The sequence below is a fragment of the Melanostigma gelatinosum genome (assembly GCF_949748355.1).
Source record: "Melanostigma gelatinosum genome assembly, chromosome: 5".
NCBI classification, from domain to species: Eukaryota; Metazoa; Chordata; class Actinopteri; order Perciformes; family Zoarcidae; genus Melanostigma; species Melanostigma gelatinosum.
In genome coordinates, this window is record NC_136638.1 from 27,216,307 (window position 1) to 27,232,862 (window position 16,556).

Below are 16,556 nucleotides of genomic sequence, written 5' to 3' on the forward strand. Positions count from 1 at the left end.
CAGTGTCCTTTGACCCAAACAACAACATTAAACTCTTGAATGACGTGTTTTTAACACGAGTCAGAGGTGCCAGTGGACTCGGGCTGTTTGAGGTGCAGGAGCAACAACATATTATAAAGAAACCAGCCGCATACAGTGGGGCACGAAGGTATGGAAGGTTGTGTAACATGTAGCGCAGCTTTTATGGCACTGCACCACATTGTTCCACTGGGAGGACGCCTGCACTTCAGCATGTTATCTCCAATGTAAGAGCATCCCAGAAGGCACTGCATCAGGCTTTCTTGTTGTCGCTCTGTTGGAGTGTATTTGTTGGGGGCTGACACTGCCCCTCACCTTTCCCTCCCTTTCTTTACCTCTAGGTAACAGCCAGCGATCGGGACGGTCCCATCAACAATCTGCTGCGTTACTCCATCGTGAGCGGGGACTCTCTGCAGCAGTTCTCTATTCACCCTCGTAGTGGAGAGATCACTGTCCGCACTGCACTGGACAGAGAAGAGGTCAGTGTCTAAGATCAGTCAACAGATATTAAGATTAAAGCACAATAAATACATATGACACGACTCAGAAAGTCAAATAAATACCTGACAAATAAAAAAGGGAACAGAAGTGCAATAAGAAAGAGTTGCCTCTGTCGTCTCTCCAGGTCCCTCATTACTCTCTGACGGTGCAGGCAGCAGATGAAGGTGATCCTCCTCTGTCCTCGGCCGTCCTCATCACCATCACCGTCACCGACATCAACGACAACGCACCCGTCTTCTCCCAGGTCATCCACCGTCTGCAGCTGCAGGTATGACGACCGCAACATCTCCAACATGTCTGCGCAACAGGATGCATGTGTTTACATGCTGCTGCATCCCACAACAAAAACCCCAAAAGATGTGATTTATCTGATCAAATCTCCCTCCAGTTCAGAGGGTTTGCGTTCGCAGCCTGGAGCGAAAACACAGACCTTACACAAACTGCTGCATCGACAAAAAGTCAACAAGCAAGATGTCAAAAAAAAAAGTGTGTATGTAAAATAAATTCACCGCGTTAGCTCTGGAAAGAATCCCTGCTCATCAGCTGCTGCAGATAACCTCTGAGGCCTCGAGGGGGGGGGGGGGGGGGGCGTCAGTCGCATTCAGGTGTGAAATCTGACACAATGGAGAAATATTAACTCGCTTTTACGTGAATATAAGCCGAACACGCAACTCCTCACGAAAAGACAGTTCAGTTCATTCCTTCAAGTTGCGTTGGTGACCTTAAAAAGCTGCCTGCTCTGCTGCGGACTCCCTAACAAGGTGATCCGAATGGGCTGTCACGATTGGTCGGTGTTGGTGTTGCTTTGCAGGACATCAGTGGCACCCGTGCCACCTAAAACCTCTTCACTGCAGTCCGCTGGTGTGGATTTACCTCCACGTTCATGTGTGAAAGCGTGCCTGGACGAACACAGCGTTGTTTTTTTGCCACGCCATGAAAGCTCTCATTGCAGCAGATGGGTGTGGCTGAAATTGGGGACAGGGGGTTCCAGACAGGTGTTGCAGGTCAGCAGCTGCGGTGGCGTTTTCTCTCCTGTACACATGTTTTTTACGGCTTGCACATCTGTTGTAGTGGAGCGTGAGCGCCCTGTAGGCTGCAGAAGGATGTGAGCAGCAGAGGGACAGGTGATGCTGATGCAACACGTCTGCACTGCAGCTGTCGCATGTTTTCGATTTTATATTAGTATTCATGGTGGAGATACTGTGGTGACGGTTAAGAGAAGCAGACACACTTGAGCCGGTATGAGCGGTCGGAACGCTCTCTGTGCGCTGCTGTCGCTCTGATGAAGCCGTTCTTTGTGTCTCGTGGAGCGTGCTCTCATTGAAACGCAGGAGTTGCGTGTTTTAGCCCATTGACTCTAAATTGCTGCCCGTCTACCGCAGCGGGCTGTACGTTTTAGATTGATAACAGCAGCAGTCAGCAGACGGAGCCTTTTAGATGGCCGTGGACAGGTAATCCATCACGGTGAACAATACAATAACGGCATTATTTGTTTGTATAAAGTTGCTGTTCTGTGGTACTAAAGGACCATTTTTTAAAACTCCGGTACTTTTAATGTTCTGAGCTGCCGGAAAGTATTGTATTGATACGCTACGGTGTTTGTTCAAAGGTAATAACTTAAAGGGTCACTTTTGGTATTTTTCAACCCTTTGTTCGTGTCTATAGGCTCAACAATTGCTTTGAATCGCTCCAGAATTGAGCGAGAGGGCTGCAGCTGCTAAACCTGTTGCCACGTAATCCAATCGGGCGACTCCTCACCGTCAATGTTCATCCACTAGAAGTGCTCGTTTGTGTATCTGACAGACTCAGATTGTCCGTCAACAGTATGGAAAGAATCCTGCGGACCTTGAGCTCCATCAGGTCTGTTTGTGATTGTGTCACTCAGTCTCCCTCACGGAGAAGTCTCAGCCGCAGAGTTGGAGTAAGAGGAAGAGTTTGTTGCGTTCGAGTACGAGCATCCATGAATGCACCGAACGTAAAGGCTTTGAGTGATGCTGATGACATTATTAAAGTGAAAAAACACACAATTGAGGCGACTGAATATTCCGTGTATCTCTGAATAAAGCACGACCAATGTAACTGCACCATGAACTTCAGGCTCCTGAATGACCTTAAAGTTGAATCAACACCTCTTCAAAAACAGTTCAAACCAGAACTGAACTCCATAATCTTCATGAAGGCGGGATTTCCTGCAATAAACTGGAAATAGAGTAAAGTGAAATATTTCAAGTTGAATAAAAAAGGTGAATTAACACACCTGTCCTCCTGCAGGAGGGCGAGTCGCTCGGCCGCAGCGTCCTCCAGCTGGTGGTGACGGACAAAGACACGCCCAGGAACGGACCGCCGTTCTCCATCCACATCGTCAGCGGCAACGAGGACCGCCGCTTCCACGTCGACCAGGGCGGCCTGCTGTCGCTCTCTGCTCCGCTCAGAAAGAAGGTCAAACCCCACCACCAGCTCAAGATACAGGTGAAGACTCTCTATGCTGAGATGTACGCGTGTGATTCATGTACCAGCTCAATTTCCAAAAGTTCCACGTGCAGCATTTAGAATATGGTCGAAACAAGACAGCAATAAAAGCAACAAAACTTCACCATCTCCTTTTTTCTTACTTCCTACAATGCTTATTATCTGAGCTGAGCATTAACAGAGACATTTACTGTAGTTTTAATAAAAAAGCAAATATATCATCAGTCTTTAACCGCTCTTCATGCACCCGTCAGGTGACAGACAGCGGCCTCCCCCCCCTCTCCTCCATCTGTGTGGTCAACATCAACGTCACCGAGCAGAGCAGGTACCCTCCCTCTGTGGCGCCCCTGGAGGTCTTCATCACCACCTCCGGTGGGCAGTTTGCCAACCGGCTCATCGGCCGGCTCCACGCCTCAGACCAGGACCTGCAGGACGTCCTGGCCTACGAGCTGGTGTCGGAGCACCCGGGCGGGGGCAGGTTCTCCGTCGACCTCGCTGACGGCAAGATCTGGGCGGACGAGAACCTGAAGGAGGGTTCCTACTCGCTCAACGTCAGCGTGGCGGACGGGAAGTTCAGCGTCTGGACCGAGGTCAGAGTTCACGTGTGGGCGGCGGACCAGAGGGCGCTGGACTCCGGCCTGACACTGCAGCTGGTCGGGTTGTCACCGGAGGAGTTCCTGGGCGCCCACTGGAGAGGCCGGCAGCACAGCTTGGGACAAAGTCTGGGTTTACCCGGACAGGAGCTTCACCTGGCCAGCCTGCAGCAGCCCCCCGACGCCCGGGGCCTGGAGGCCCTGCTGGTCTGGAGGCCTCAGACTGGACTCGCCCAGGCTCCGCCCACCAGCAGACTCGCAGGTGATCGATCAACATGTGATAATAAGACAAATATATGAGCGTCTGGCAGCCCTAAATGTCATGCAGATTTCCATAAAGCTGTGATAAAAATGTTGTTTATTAATGTTGAGGACGTGAAATAAAGGTCGACGTCGCCTCCAAACACAACACTGATTAGCTTTCAATGGAAAAACAAATAAAAGAATGTCAACTCCCTCCAAAGATGAACAAGAATGAAACACAGAGCGATGCATTTCAGCTGCGTTTCTTCTTCTTCTTCTTCTTAATTTGGACACAAAGTAAGTCAGGTGAATCCCGTGGGATGAAGAGTGTCTTTGAATGTGCAGTTCTGACTCCCTGAACCCTGTGATGTAGGTATTACATCGGCCATCGAGGACTCTCTGGGCCTCAGGAACCTCAGGGTGATGCACAACGGGTGTGTGGGTGCCGGCTGTCCGCCGCGAGGCTGCAGGAACGCCGTCCGGCTGACGGCCGACCGACTGAGCCATTTCACCGCCGCCGGAGCCGGTTACATCACCCCGCGACACACCTGGGAGAGCGTCTGCCCCTGTAACGGTACGACTCCGTCTGCTCTGGAGCTCATGAGGGAGAGTAAAGACTCAATCCTCCATCAGATTAAATCCTCACTGGTATTTTCAGAGATCAAAGAGCCTTCTTCTCGTCAGCTGTATTTGAGCGGATTTCGTACGAACCCTCGCCGGCCCTCAGGTAGCTTCTAAAGCGTTGCTTGTGTTGTCGTTCCTGTGAGGATTACTGGTGTGAGGACACGATCCTGCAGTCTCTCCGGCATGTACACTCATTATCAGTGAAGCGTCCTCTCCGTGTTATCGACGTCGTATTGTGTCTTTATATCGGACACGTCTAGTCGTGAGACTCTGGTGTTCGGCGATAACGAGAGCGAGCAAGAAAAACATCTTAAAAGCAGTCGGACGGTGTCGGCCTGCAGTTTGTTCCCATGTTGGCGTTAACTACATCTTTTGTATTATTTTTACATATTTAAATCCTAAAATCCTGAATTTGAATGAAGTTATTGATCAGGTTAAATGAGTTAGTTTTATTTGAATAAGTCATCTTCCTCTTATAAATATAACTCAACGTGTGCAGCAAGAAAGAAAACATGTTTTTTGAAAGACTAAAGGCCGACAGAATATTCCATGAGATAAAAAAACATTGTTGTGAATGATGACCACTCTGGCTTTTATGAATACACTTAGACTTTTGGACTTTACAAACTCTCTGGAGGTATTGGAAATGTTGAAACAACCTGTGGGCGGATCTTTACCTGCAGCTCTGCAGAAAGAGGAGGAGGAGAAAGCAGCGAGGCTTTGAGGATAAAGGCTGTTTCTCACAAAGTTTTGTGGCCTTGAGTTGAAACATGTTGCATTCAAAAGCTTCAATAACAAGAACGTGTGATTGTTAAAGGTCCACAGACATGAGAGTCTTCAGAGTTTGAACTTAATCAGAGAATATTTCGTGAAACACGTTTTAAAGACTTTGTCTTCACTCAGAAGTGACCTCAGCCATGAGCAGAAGCAGTTTTATTTCTTTAAATCTTTTCAACACATTATCGAAAGTTAAATCAAAAACATAATCAAATATGTGCAGTTTGTCTTTATCTGACCACACCAATCAACAAACCACAAACAGTTTCCTACCTTCCAGCTTCCACGTGTTCGAGGAAGGCAGTGGAGGTTGTTTCTGTGTTGGACACAAAGTGATGACCATCGCTGCATAGGAATAAGGACGCAAGCATCCGTTATTTGAGTTGGATTGAGCTGCTTGTTTAATTGTTTTGTCCATAAACTGTCCAAAATGTCCAAAAAAAAGGGGGAAAGACGATCACAGTTTTCCAGAAAGCCCAGCTTGACATCATGTCACATTACTCGGCCGACACAATGTTCAATTTACTGTCAAACATTCAGATTTAAGAAGCTGCAACCAGAGCACTTAACAAAATACTCAACGGCTTTATTCTCATTCCCAATTAAGAATTGAACAATCAGGGAAAAGAAACACAGCGTGTGTGTGTGTGTGTGTGTGTGTGTGTGTGTGTGTGTGTGTGTGTGTGTGTGTGTGTGTGTGTGTGTGTGTGTGTGTGTGTGTGTGTGTGTGTGTGTGTGTGTGTGTGTGTGTGTGAAGGAGCTCCACGTCTTTCTTTCATGGTGCTTCTCCTGCTGCTCACTATCTGTTGTGTGTTTTCTCTGTTTCAGAGTCGGCCTTGAGGTTCGACGGCCACGCCTACCTGAGGTACCTCCACCAGATGGATGAAGACCACCAGGACTTCAAACTGTCTCTGAGGTTCAAGACTTTCCAGGACGGAGGCGTCATCGCGTCCACCAACAGCACCGACGACTGGGGAGCTTTACAGGTATTCAAAGAAAACAGGACTTCTCCTTGAATCGTTGGTGGCAGATGTTCTTCTCACTGATTCTTTTTGATGAACAGATGTCTTTTTGTTTGTTCCAAAAGTTAATTCTGCTGCTGGATGGTGTGTCTGTTCTGTCGGAGCTTGTTCCAAACACACGTTAGTTAACAGGGCGGCTAGTGGAGCCAATCAGCTGCTGGACTGTGTGTGTGTGTGCGAGTACACATCACGTACCGATGCAGAATACAAATGTATTTGTACTTGTGTATCAGCCGTCGTCGGTGCATACTGAACTTTGCTCAGCAGTATTAAATCTCTCTGCAGCGTTCGCATCGGCGCTCAGCGTCTCTGATTTATGGAGCCGTGAAGCCCTGATTCTGTAGAACCCCGGTTCCCTGCGGAGCCCTGATCCTGTAGAACTCCGGTTCCCTGCGGAGCCCTGATTCTGTAGAACCCCGGTTCCCTGCGGAGTCTCCAGGTTTTTGTTTTACTTGTTCCTCTGCCAGCTCTTCGACGTCTTCCCCGTGATAAGCAGAGCCTGGAAGACGTTCAAATCAGGGAGTAAAAAATATAAAGTGAAAAGCCACAGTTGTACGTACGTGACATGATGTTTTCATGGTCACGTGTACCATTCGTACCTTACAGCCTCTCACACTGAAACCATCTAACAGGTGACGGCAGTTAGGTCCCTGAGGGTTCAGGGTTCAGGGCCTTAGGGGGACGTTTGGGACTGGACCTAAGAAAGACAATACATCTACAGAACAAAAGGGAGAGAAAAATAAAAACGCTCATCCTCATCAATTTAAGAAGCCGGAGCAAAAGCAGATCAATAATGATCACGGCCCTCGGCGTCCGATGGGCTCGATGCTCAACAACACACGGACACACTCCGCCGGTATATTTAACACGCTGAGATGAGAGGAGCCTGAAGACACATCAGTAGATTAGGAAAGTAAAAAAGCTGCTTTGTTAGATTGCGGGAACGCTGAGCGAGCAGAAAGACTGAGATGTTGATGAATAGATGCTGCTGATGTTCAGATGGAACATCAGCAGCATGAGACTGTTGTGACTTGTTCTGCTCTTCACTTTAATCTCTCGTTTAAATACTCAAAGGCTTATTTTTGGTACATTGGATCGATAAACACAACCGGTTATCTCTCCATACTATTGCAGCAGCGATAGAGTCGGTCGGTTTCCGCAGGTTAAAAGATTGTTTAATTGAATCAACGATATTCCAACATAACTACTTGATGAAACACAGAAATACAAACAGAGTTCAGCAAATAACCTTTTGCTTTCAAACCCATTTAGTCCACGTTTGTCTAAGACGACCTCTGACCTGTGAACCGCAGAATCGATGCTTCCTGTGGACTAATTACAGCAGAAAAGATTTGCTGTAATTTAAAGGAAGAGATCAATACAACAATCACGACTACGTGACGGACAACAACAGCGTAACGGAGGCTGAGCTGCACTTTAAATGCCACCTGAATGCAATTAGACGATGACGAGTACGTTCAACACGCCCGGATGTAAACTCAGAGTTTGTGTTTCTTTATTTTCCAAATCAAAAGGTGTCGACTCCGTTTGACTGACTGACCTGATTCAGTAGCTGAAGCTTATAACCGGCAATGTCAATGTGAGAGTATATCAATAAAAACAACATCAGTGGTGAGATATTATGATTCAGAATGACACAGCACTGAACATTTTTTCATTGAACAGAAATGACATGTAAATTCAAGAGGCAGTTTTTCTATAAAACAAGAAAACCTGACCGGTTCTCCTTTGGTCCTCCCACTGAAACTCTTTCTGATACTCTAACTCAGGGATTCCCAAAGTGGGGTGCGCGCACCCCTGGGGGTGCGCGAGCTGCCTCTAGGGGGTGCGCGAGAGGAAAAGTGTAATGGCGGTCTGATGGTGTAATAATATTAAATATTAAAAAAAAAATGTAATTTTAATTTAAAAGCTGTCAGGTGGGACATCTGAAGCTATCAGTCGTAAAAGAGGAGAGGGACAGAGAGAGAGAGAGGAATCGGAGGCGAGGGGAACGGAGAGGTGCGTGGGGAGAGACCGGGAGAAGAAGTCGAACGGGAGTCAGAGGAAGATGAGACGGAGGAAGGAGGAAGGGATAGCACAGACAAATCGGGAGCACATCGGCCCATCGCGGAGTCAAGGTGAAAAAAGAGGAAACGAGAGTGAGCATCAGACTGGGAAAAAAAGAGGAAATATGATGAAAAGTATCTGTGTCTGGGCTTCACTTGGATTGGCAACGCAGATTGCCCAAAGCCACAGTGCGTGGTGTGCAGTGAGGTTCTGGCTAACAGTCTGAAGCTCTTATTTACGTCGCCACCTGAACACCAAGCATGCCAGTGCAAGTCAAAAGCCCCTTACATTGTTTATATCCAAATTGGAGGAGTTACAAAACAGCCAAAACAACTGCAGTCTCATTCATGTGTTGGTCTATAAATGACGCACTACGGGCTTCATATCTGGTTACAGAATAGCGAGAAAGGGGCTACCGCACACAATCGCCGAAGACGTGAGCTTGCCAGCTGCCAGAGAGATGGTGGAATGTATGATTGGGGAGAAAGAAGCAAAAAAGTTGGACATGATCCCGGTGTCCAACAACACTGTGTCGCGCCGCATCGATGCTTTGTCCGAAGACATCCTGGCTGCATTAGTCGCTCATTAATTGTAAATTAAATGTGATCATCTGCCTCTGAGCCTGTGTGTGTGTCCTCGCATCCGTATTGCTCTTTAAAAGTGACGCCTTGTGTCACTGAAAGTTATTGAAACTTTGTTGCAGTGTTTCAGGGCGTTTTCACACCTTCAGTTCGTTTGCTTTGTTCTGATTCAGGGATTAATATGATACAATGTTGCAGTTGCTCCTTTGTTCGGTTCACACTGCAACATTTAACAGCGGACTAAATCTTGTAAACAAATGCCACGCGCGAGCAAACTGTTCTCTCATTGGTCCGATTCTTATGCGGCTATGAAGGCTTAAAAGGCTCTGTTGCTTCTTTTTTTTTTTTTTTTTTTTAAGGGGGGGGGGGGGGGTGCGCGAACCCGGTCGGGATGTAGAAGGGGGTGCGCGGCCTAAAAAGTTTGGGAACCGCTGCTCTAACTCGACATTAAGCCACAGCTTCTTCTTCTTCTGGTCCATTGAAAGCTTCTTATCCTGCTTTCTTGCTCTACATATGACTGAAGTGTTGCTAACTGACCCTGGTTTTGCTTCCTCAGCTGACCGATGGAGAGCTGCACTTCAGGTTCAGCTGTGGAAACACCTCCCCCGGTTCCTTACTCATCAGATCTGATCCGGTGTCTGACGGCCGGTGGCACAGCGTCCTGCTGGAGGTCAACTCCAGCGCCCTGCGGCTGACCCTGGACCAGCAGCGTCCGGCCTCCGTCCCCCTGACCGAGCCGTGCCGGATGTTGCGCCCCCGCGGCGCTTTGCTCTTCGCCTCCTCGCCTCGGGACGCCTCTCCGGAGCTCCTCCGGCGTCCGCGTAACTTCACCGGCTGCCTGGAGGCCCTGGAGCTCAACGGGGAGCCGATCAGAGGAGTCGGTGACGCGGCGGAGTGGGCCGGGCCGGGGGGCCGGCGGGTGTTCGGGGTTTACCGGTGCTGCGGCAGGGCCTGTGACGACGACCCCTGTCGGAACGAAGGGGTCTGTGGGGAGGACGCCAGCGGAGGTGAGTCCGCTGAAGACGTCTTCCCACTCTGACTTAAAGTTCACTAAATCATACAAAAGCAATACATTCATACATTCCCTCTTGTGAAACAACCACAACTCTAACAACGGTGCGTTCATGTAGTCACAAAGTCCCTCGTTCGATGGGTTTCATCTCCTCTGCTCTCTCGTCGTGTCTCCTGCAGACTTTTCCTCCTGCAGAAATCGACAAGCTGTCTCCTCCCCAATGACAATATAACAGTTTATTCCCACCACACCTTCCATGTACTGCACCACTGACGAAGGATGTTTGGGCCTTTTCATGGGAATACTTGACAGTAAAATAAATATAAAATAATGCCATCTTTCTGGGAATTGGGGTCCAAAATGTTCAGCGAGATGGAAATCAGTACGTCCTTATTACCACACAAGAAGAGGAAGAAGTAGAAAGTATTTCAGTTTTCCTCCCTTTAAATATTCTCAAAAGTTCACCTTCTCAGTCCGGTACGAACCGTGAAGGATGAGTTCCTTATCAGACTCTCGGCCCTTTATGCTGATTGCCGTTTTAGGTTATCGCTAAGTTGGCCGAAGGCATCAGTACTTGTCGAAACACAAAAGAAAAGAAATTGGGGTCAGAAAGTCTTGCGGTGACTTTTTTTCCATTCTGTTTCACAAAAGAGGACTTTTATTTAGAATAGCAGCCGATAAGGACACCTGCAATCTTACAGCCAAGAAGTCCGGGAGAGCTTTAAAATGATTATTATTTTTTCACGAGTCTCTGTGAGACGGTGGTAATCTTTCTCTATGAAGGCTCGATATGAAACCAAACACAAAGCCGGAGAAGATACGGATCTCTGTGCTTTTGGAGGAACGGCGTAAACAAACAAACCCCAAAAGCTGTTATCAAAAAAAAAAGCTGCCGCCTGTTTGGTATTTCTTTACCTGTCGGGCCGCTGAACTTCATAACTTCTCATTCTCCTTCAGTCGGATGAGGACATGTTCAGCGTGGCCCTGTGGACACAGGACAAGAAGGTCACAGCCAAGTATTACTGCTCTCAGCACTTTATTCATCATCACGTCACGATCACACTGCAGTTATGCTGCAGGATCAAAACAACAAATAACCAAAAAAAGATCCTTCCAGGTCAAATGTGATCAGACAGGCGGCAGCAGCCGAGGCTGTGCATGCTTCTTTATTCTTACTGCACACTGTTTCACTGAGGCATCAACTCTGTTTGATTCCTGAGATAATAGTTCAAAAAGGATATTAACAGATGAAGACAGCAAAGTTTAACTTGTTTCATGATTATATTATACCGGTTTAAAAACATACAGTACTACTGGTTTAAGGCAGTCTAGTACTGGTTTAAGACAGTCTAGTACTGGTTTAAGACAGTCTAGTACTGGTTTAAGACAGTCTAGTACTGGTGTAAGACAGTCTAGTACTGGTTTAAGGCAGTCTAGTACTGGTTTAAGGCAGTCTAGTACTGGTTTAAGACAGTCTAGTACTGGTTTAAGGCAGTCTAGTACTGGTTTAAGGCAGTCTAGTACTGGTTTAAGACAGTCTAGTACTGGTTTATGGCAGTCTAGTACTGGTTTAAGGCAGTCTAGTACTGGTTTAAGACAGTCTAGTACTGGTTTAAGGCAGTCTAGTACTGGTTTAAGACAGTCTAGTACTGGTTTAAGGCAGTCTAGTACTGGTTTAAGGCAGTCTAGTACTGGTTTAAGACAGTCTAGTACTGGTTTAAGACAGTCTAGTACTGGTTTATGGCAGTCTAGTACTGGTTTAAGACAGTCTAGTACTGGTTTAAGACAGTCTAGTACTGGTTTAAGGCAGTCTAGTACTGGTTTAAGGCAGTCTAGTACTGGTTTAAGGCAGTCTAGTACTGGTTTAAGGCAGTCTAGTACTGGTTTAAGGCAGTCTAGTACTGGTTTAAGGCAGTCTAGTACTGGTTTAAGACAGTCTAGTACTGGTTTATGGCAGTCTAGTACTGGTTTAAGACAGTCTAGTACTGGTTTAAGGCAGTCTAGTACTGGTTTAAGACAGTCTAGTACTGGTTTATGGCAGTCTAGTACTGGTTTAAGACAGTCTAGTACTGGTTTAAGGCAGTCTAGTACTGGTTTAAGGCAGTCTAGTACTGGTTTAAGACAGTCTAGTACTGGTTTATGGCAGTCTAGTACTGGTTTAAGACAGTCTAGTACTGGTTTAAGGCAGTCTAGTACTGGTTAAGGCAGTCTAGTACTGGTTTAAGACAGTCTAGTACTGGTTTAAGACAGTCTAGTACTGGTTTAACATAGTCTCATACTGAAACCCAATAATTTGTTTGTCGCTGCTGGACGTTGTCCGTTTTTGAACCAGCTATCCACACGAAAGAAGAAACACAACCACACAAGTTCTCCCTCTTAAAGATCAAAGACACTCTGGTGTTCTCTGGTGTTCTCCGGCTGGATCCGGTTGACCTTTGCTGTGATTATTCGCTGCCTGGAGGGGAAGAACCCGATGAATAGTCGCTCTCGTCTCAGACGTCTGGGTGTGTTTCTTTACTCTGCAGAGCCGCGCTGCAGGTGTTCGGGATTCTTCCACGGCGCCCGCTGTGAGCTGGCCGACAACCCGTGTGCCTCCCAGCCGTGTGATCAGGGCCGGGTGTGTGTGCCCAAACCTCAAGGTTACATGTGCAACTGCTTACCGGACAACACGGACACACGGTAAAAACACACACACACACACACACATACACATTTATTCATTTCACTTTATTAACATGCAGTAGTTTCTATACTGGTGAACACACGTGTGTGCTGTGTGATCCCTCCCTCAAGATGTGATGACGCTGGAAAAATCGTATTCATGAAAACGCTGTTTTAGAAGCTTATTTATAAGTTTTATAAGTTTTAGATTATGACCACCAGGGGGCGACTCCTCTGGTTGTATAGAAGTCTATGAGAAAATGACTCTACTTCTCTCTTGATTTATTCCCTCAGTAAACATTGTGAACATGAGTTTATGTCTCAATCTCTAGTTTCAAGTCTTCTTCAATACAGCATGATGTTCATTTAGTACATTATGGTCCATTTAGAGTCACACAGACCATAAAGCAGGGGATGCTTTAGGGCGGGGCTACACAGTGATTGACAGGTCTCTACCACAGCATGGTCCCATCTGGGAGTTGTCCATGTTTTCGTCTTACAACTTTAACCCTTTCACTGTGTGTTTTCACTTCATTAAAGTTAATTATAACTTTTTAGTCACCTAAAAATTCAGCGTTACTTAGCTCCACCCTCTCGTGTCACTTCTGGTTGCAAAAAAACAAAATGGCCGAGGGTCAAAATGCTGAACTCCAGGCTTCAAAGTGGCATTATGCAAACCAATGAGTGACATCACTTTGACTAAGTCCACTTCTCATATACAGTCACTTTATATTTAAATCAGTCACTTCTTATGGAACTTTAATTTTCCTCGACTGAATGATTAAGAAATAATCACAACACAAGATCAATTAAGATAATAACATATGCAGCTGCAAACTCTCCCAGATCACGTACACACACAAAATTAGACACAAAGAGATATCATGATGCCAACATGGCATACTGAACACAAACTACAAAAGCGTGCATGGTTTTTAATTTCCATGATTGGACGCATACTTTCAACTGTAACACACACACACACACACACACACAGCTGGTTGTATTCCACTCACACCACCGGGTCACGTTAAACGAGCTTACAGCAGCGTTTGCATGTTCCTCCGCTCATTGAAGGCCCTCCGGTGGGATTGCGTCGCTCCTCGGGGATATTAACAGCGATCCGTGTTCCAGGTTTTTTGATTAACTCTGTGACTGAAAGATGACCTCCGTTGGATCCTAATTTTTAGCAAATGGGAGTTCGCCGTGTGACTTGTAAAGTACACAGATAGATGTTTTATAATGCGAGGGCGTCACGTTGTAATCAAGTCCGTGCACATGGGAGGAAAATGTATAGTCACACGTCCGCTGTGTATTTTTGATTGAATACCACCCAAAACCAATTCATCAACACTGTGTCGCGATACAAAGAAAAAACACAGGACTTGACAACTCAGTTCATCAAAAAACTTTTATCTCGCTCCAAAAACAAACATCTTGTCCATTAAAAAAAAGAAAACATCTTTGTATTTAGTTTTTTGGCTGTGTAACTGCTGGAATATACTTTAAGAATTTAGCAGCAGTTTAGCAGCAGTTTGGTCACAAACACCAACTGTTTTCGACAGAAGCTGCTTGATCATTTGTTTTGGGCCACAATCTGGAAAATTCCAAGTGAGGGGAAAACATTCTGGCACATTTCACTTTTTTATCCTGAATCGTGTCGAGATCCTGTCTACATGCAAACTGTGTATGAGAAGTGGACGAAGTCGTCGTGATGTCACACGTTAGTTTGTGGACTGATGTTTTGAAGCCTTGAGTTCGGCGATTTTGCTGTCGCAATGTTGTTTTTTGCATCCAATGAACGGAAGTTACCATATTTGGAATGCGGAGGAAACGGCGTATACGTCTCTGGTAGAGCCTGTCAATCACAGTAAGCCCCGCCCCTAAAGCATCCCCTGCTTTATGGTCTGTGTGACTCTAAATGGACCATAATGTACTAAATGAACATCATGCTGTATTGAAGAAGACTTGAAACTAGAGATTGAGACCATAAACTCATGTTTACAATGTTTACTGAGGTAATAAATCAAGAGAGAAGTAGAGTCATTTTCTATAGACTTCTATACAACCAGAGGAGTCGCCCCCTGGTGGACACTAGAGAGAATGCAGGTTTTGAGACACTTCCTCATCGGCTTCACTCTGCAGAACTGGAGGTTGTCGCCTGATTATTACGCTAACAAGCTAACTGTTACATATTAAATGTTAGTATGTTGACACTGTGCTAATACAATGCTATATTAGCATACTAACGTCATCCTTCATCTTAAAGTTTACTCAGTGAACCAGCATCCAACAAATAACAAGCACACAACAAGAATCCAGCATACAGAAATAAGGCTCACTCCCCTTCCTCCACTCCTGCAGGTGTCACAATCAGACAAAGTGTCGGCCCGATCCGTGTCCTCCAGGCTTTGATTGTAAAGTCATTGGCGACACCATCCACTGCGACCCGATGCCTCAGGTCAGTCGCAGCTAATTGCTTATTTACTGTGTGTGTGTGTGTTGTGTTTCAAATAACTATTTCAGGAAATGACGTGAACATCCAAACGGACCTTCAATCATTCTCAGTCCATCACTCGTCCTGCGTCTCTTTCAGGTGTCTCGGACCATCGGCTATGTGGAAATCATGGAGATCAGCGCCAGCGTGCTCGGGTTGCTCTTCTTGGTCGGCGCCTTCGTTTGCATCCGGAAACGTTACGTTCAGCAGAAGAAGAAAAAGGCCGTCTGTGTCCAGGACTCCAACGGGTGAGAGCAAGTGTTTGAGTCGAGAGTCAAGTTATATTTCTACTGTGGTTTCTATCAGGCTGTGGTGTTATTATAACTTCTTATGCACTTTATTATTGTACTCTTGTTGTTGTCGTTCACTTTTTCTATTTTAGTTTACTTATTTTACTAAATGCATACAGCTGGATTAACCGATTGTTGGCCACTTAGATGGCTAAAGGATGAACAGCAAACCAACCGATGATAGCAGCACTCATCATACGTGTAATAACTCTTAATATTGAACTAAAAGTGAAACACTGCTCTTCACACCCTCAGCTACTTCCAGCCCAGTCTGACCAAGAGCCTGAAACCCAAGAACCAGGAAGACGTCCCCATGGAGATGAGCTCCATCAACGACCTCGACCACACGCCGTTCAGGTCGCTGCGCCCTCGCAGCCAGATCGTCTCGTCGGGAGGCGGGGTTTCCTATGCAAAGATGCAGGGGCCGGTGGTGTGCAGCGTTGCCCCGAACCTCCCCAGCAGGCCACCGTCCGGCTCCGACAACGACTCCATCAGGAAGAACCACTGGAACATGGACTACGAAGGTATTTGTGTGTGAATTTAGGAGGATTTTTAAATCTCCCATTCAGAACATATCGCGCTCACAATTCTCTGAAAGGAAGAGGACCGTAGTCAAAGATTGGTGTCATTTTAAAACGCTCAACATCGCTTTAAATATCTTGCCTCAAAGCTCCAGTATTGGTGAAGGTTATAGTTAATATTTCACTGTAAATAAAAGCGGGAACGTACTGGACAATCTCAAAAGTGAAAAACAGACAAACAAACGGTAATAAACTGTAAACTGTAAACATTCTGTGCGAACGACTCGTTCAAGGTAACTGTGAACGAGTGTCGACTTGTCAGGGCGGAGTGGTGCATCATGGGAGAGGACTGCCTGTAGAGCCGTCCGTCAACACACGCCGCTGACTAAACTCTGGAAGATGAAACATTCATTGACGAGGCCGATTAGACGCCACATCAGGAAATAACAAAGAGGTTCCTGTTCCATTGCATGTTTTTACTCTCCACTTTCTCTCTCTCTGTCCCATATATATGAATATATATCTATCGATAGATATATTCGATGCTGGTCTCCTTCTATATTCTGTAATCCCCTCCCGTATTGACCATCCTCTCTGTCTCTCTCTCTCTCCATCCCTTTCCTGTTCCTCCTTTTGTTTTGTCTCCCTCCCTTACTCTTTTTTTATTTCTCTCACCCCTT

General features: G+C 46.3%; 1 protein-coding gene across 2 annotated transcripts in view; it reads left to right on the forward strand.

Moving 5' to 3' along the window:
- The window catches only part of fat2 (FAT atypical cadherin 2), a 79,960-nt gene that overhangs the window by 58,087 nt on the left and 5,317 nt on the right, over nt 1-16,556 (forward strand). Inside the window, exons 18-28 of one of the 2 annotated variants that reach the window (XM_079269323.1) lie at nt 360-497; nt 644-787; nt 2,791-2,988; nt 3,243-3,843; nt 4,198-4,398; nt 6,054-6,211; nt 9,452-9,902; nt 12,433-12,586; nt 14,933-15,029; nt 15,165-15,313; nt 15,611-15,879. In XM_079269323.1, the coding sequence (XP_079125449.1) occupies nt 360-497; nt 644-787; nt 2,791-2,988; nt 3,243-3,843; nt 4,198-4,398; nt 6,054-6,211; nt 9,452-9,902; nt 12,433-12,586; nt 14,933-15,029; nt 15,165-15,313; nt 15,611-15,879 (2,560 nt within the window). Of the gene's footprint in view, nt 1-359; nt 498-643; nt 788-2,790; nt 2,989-3,242; nt 3,844-4,197; nt 4,399-6,053; nt 6,212-7,519; nt 7,552-9,451; nt 9,903-12,432; nt 12,587-14,932; nt 15,030-15,164; nt 15,314-15,610; nt 15,880-16,556 lie in introns of those variants that run through there. The other variant, XM_079269324.1, reaches the window with a different exon arrangement.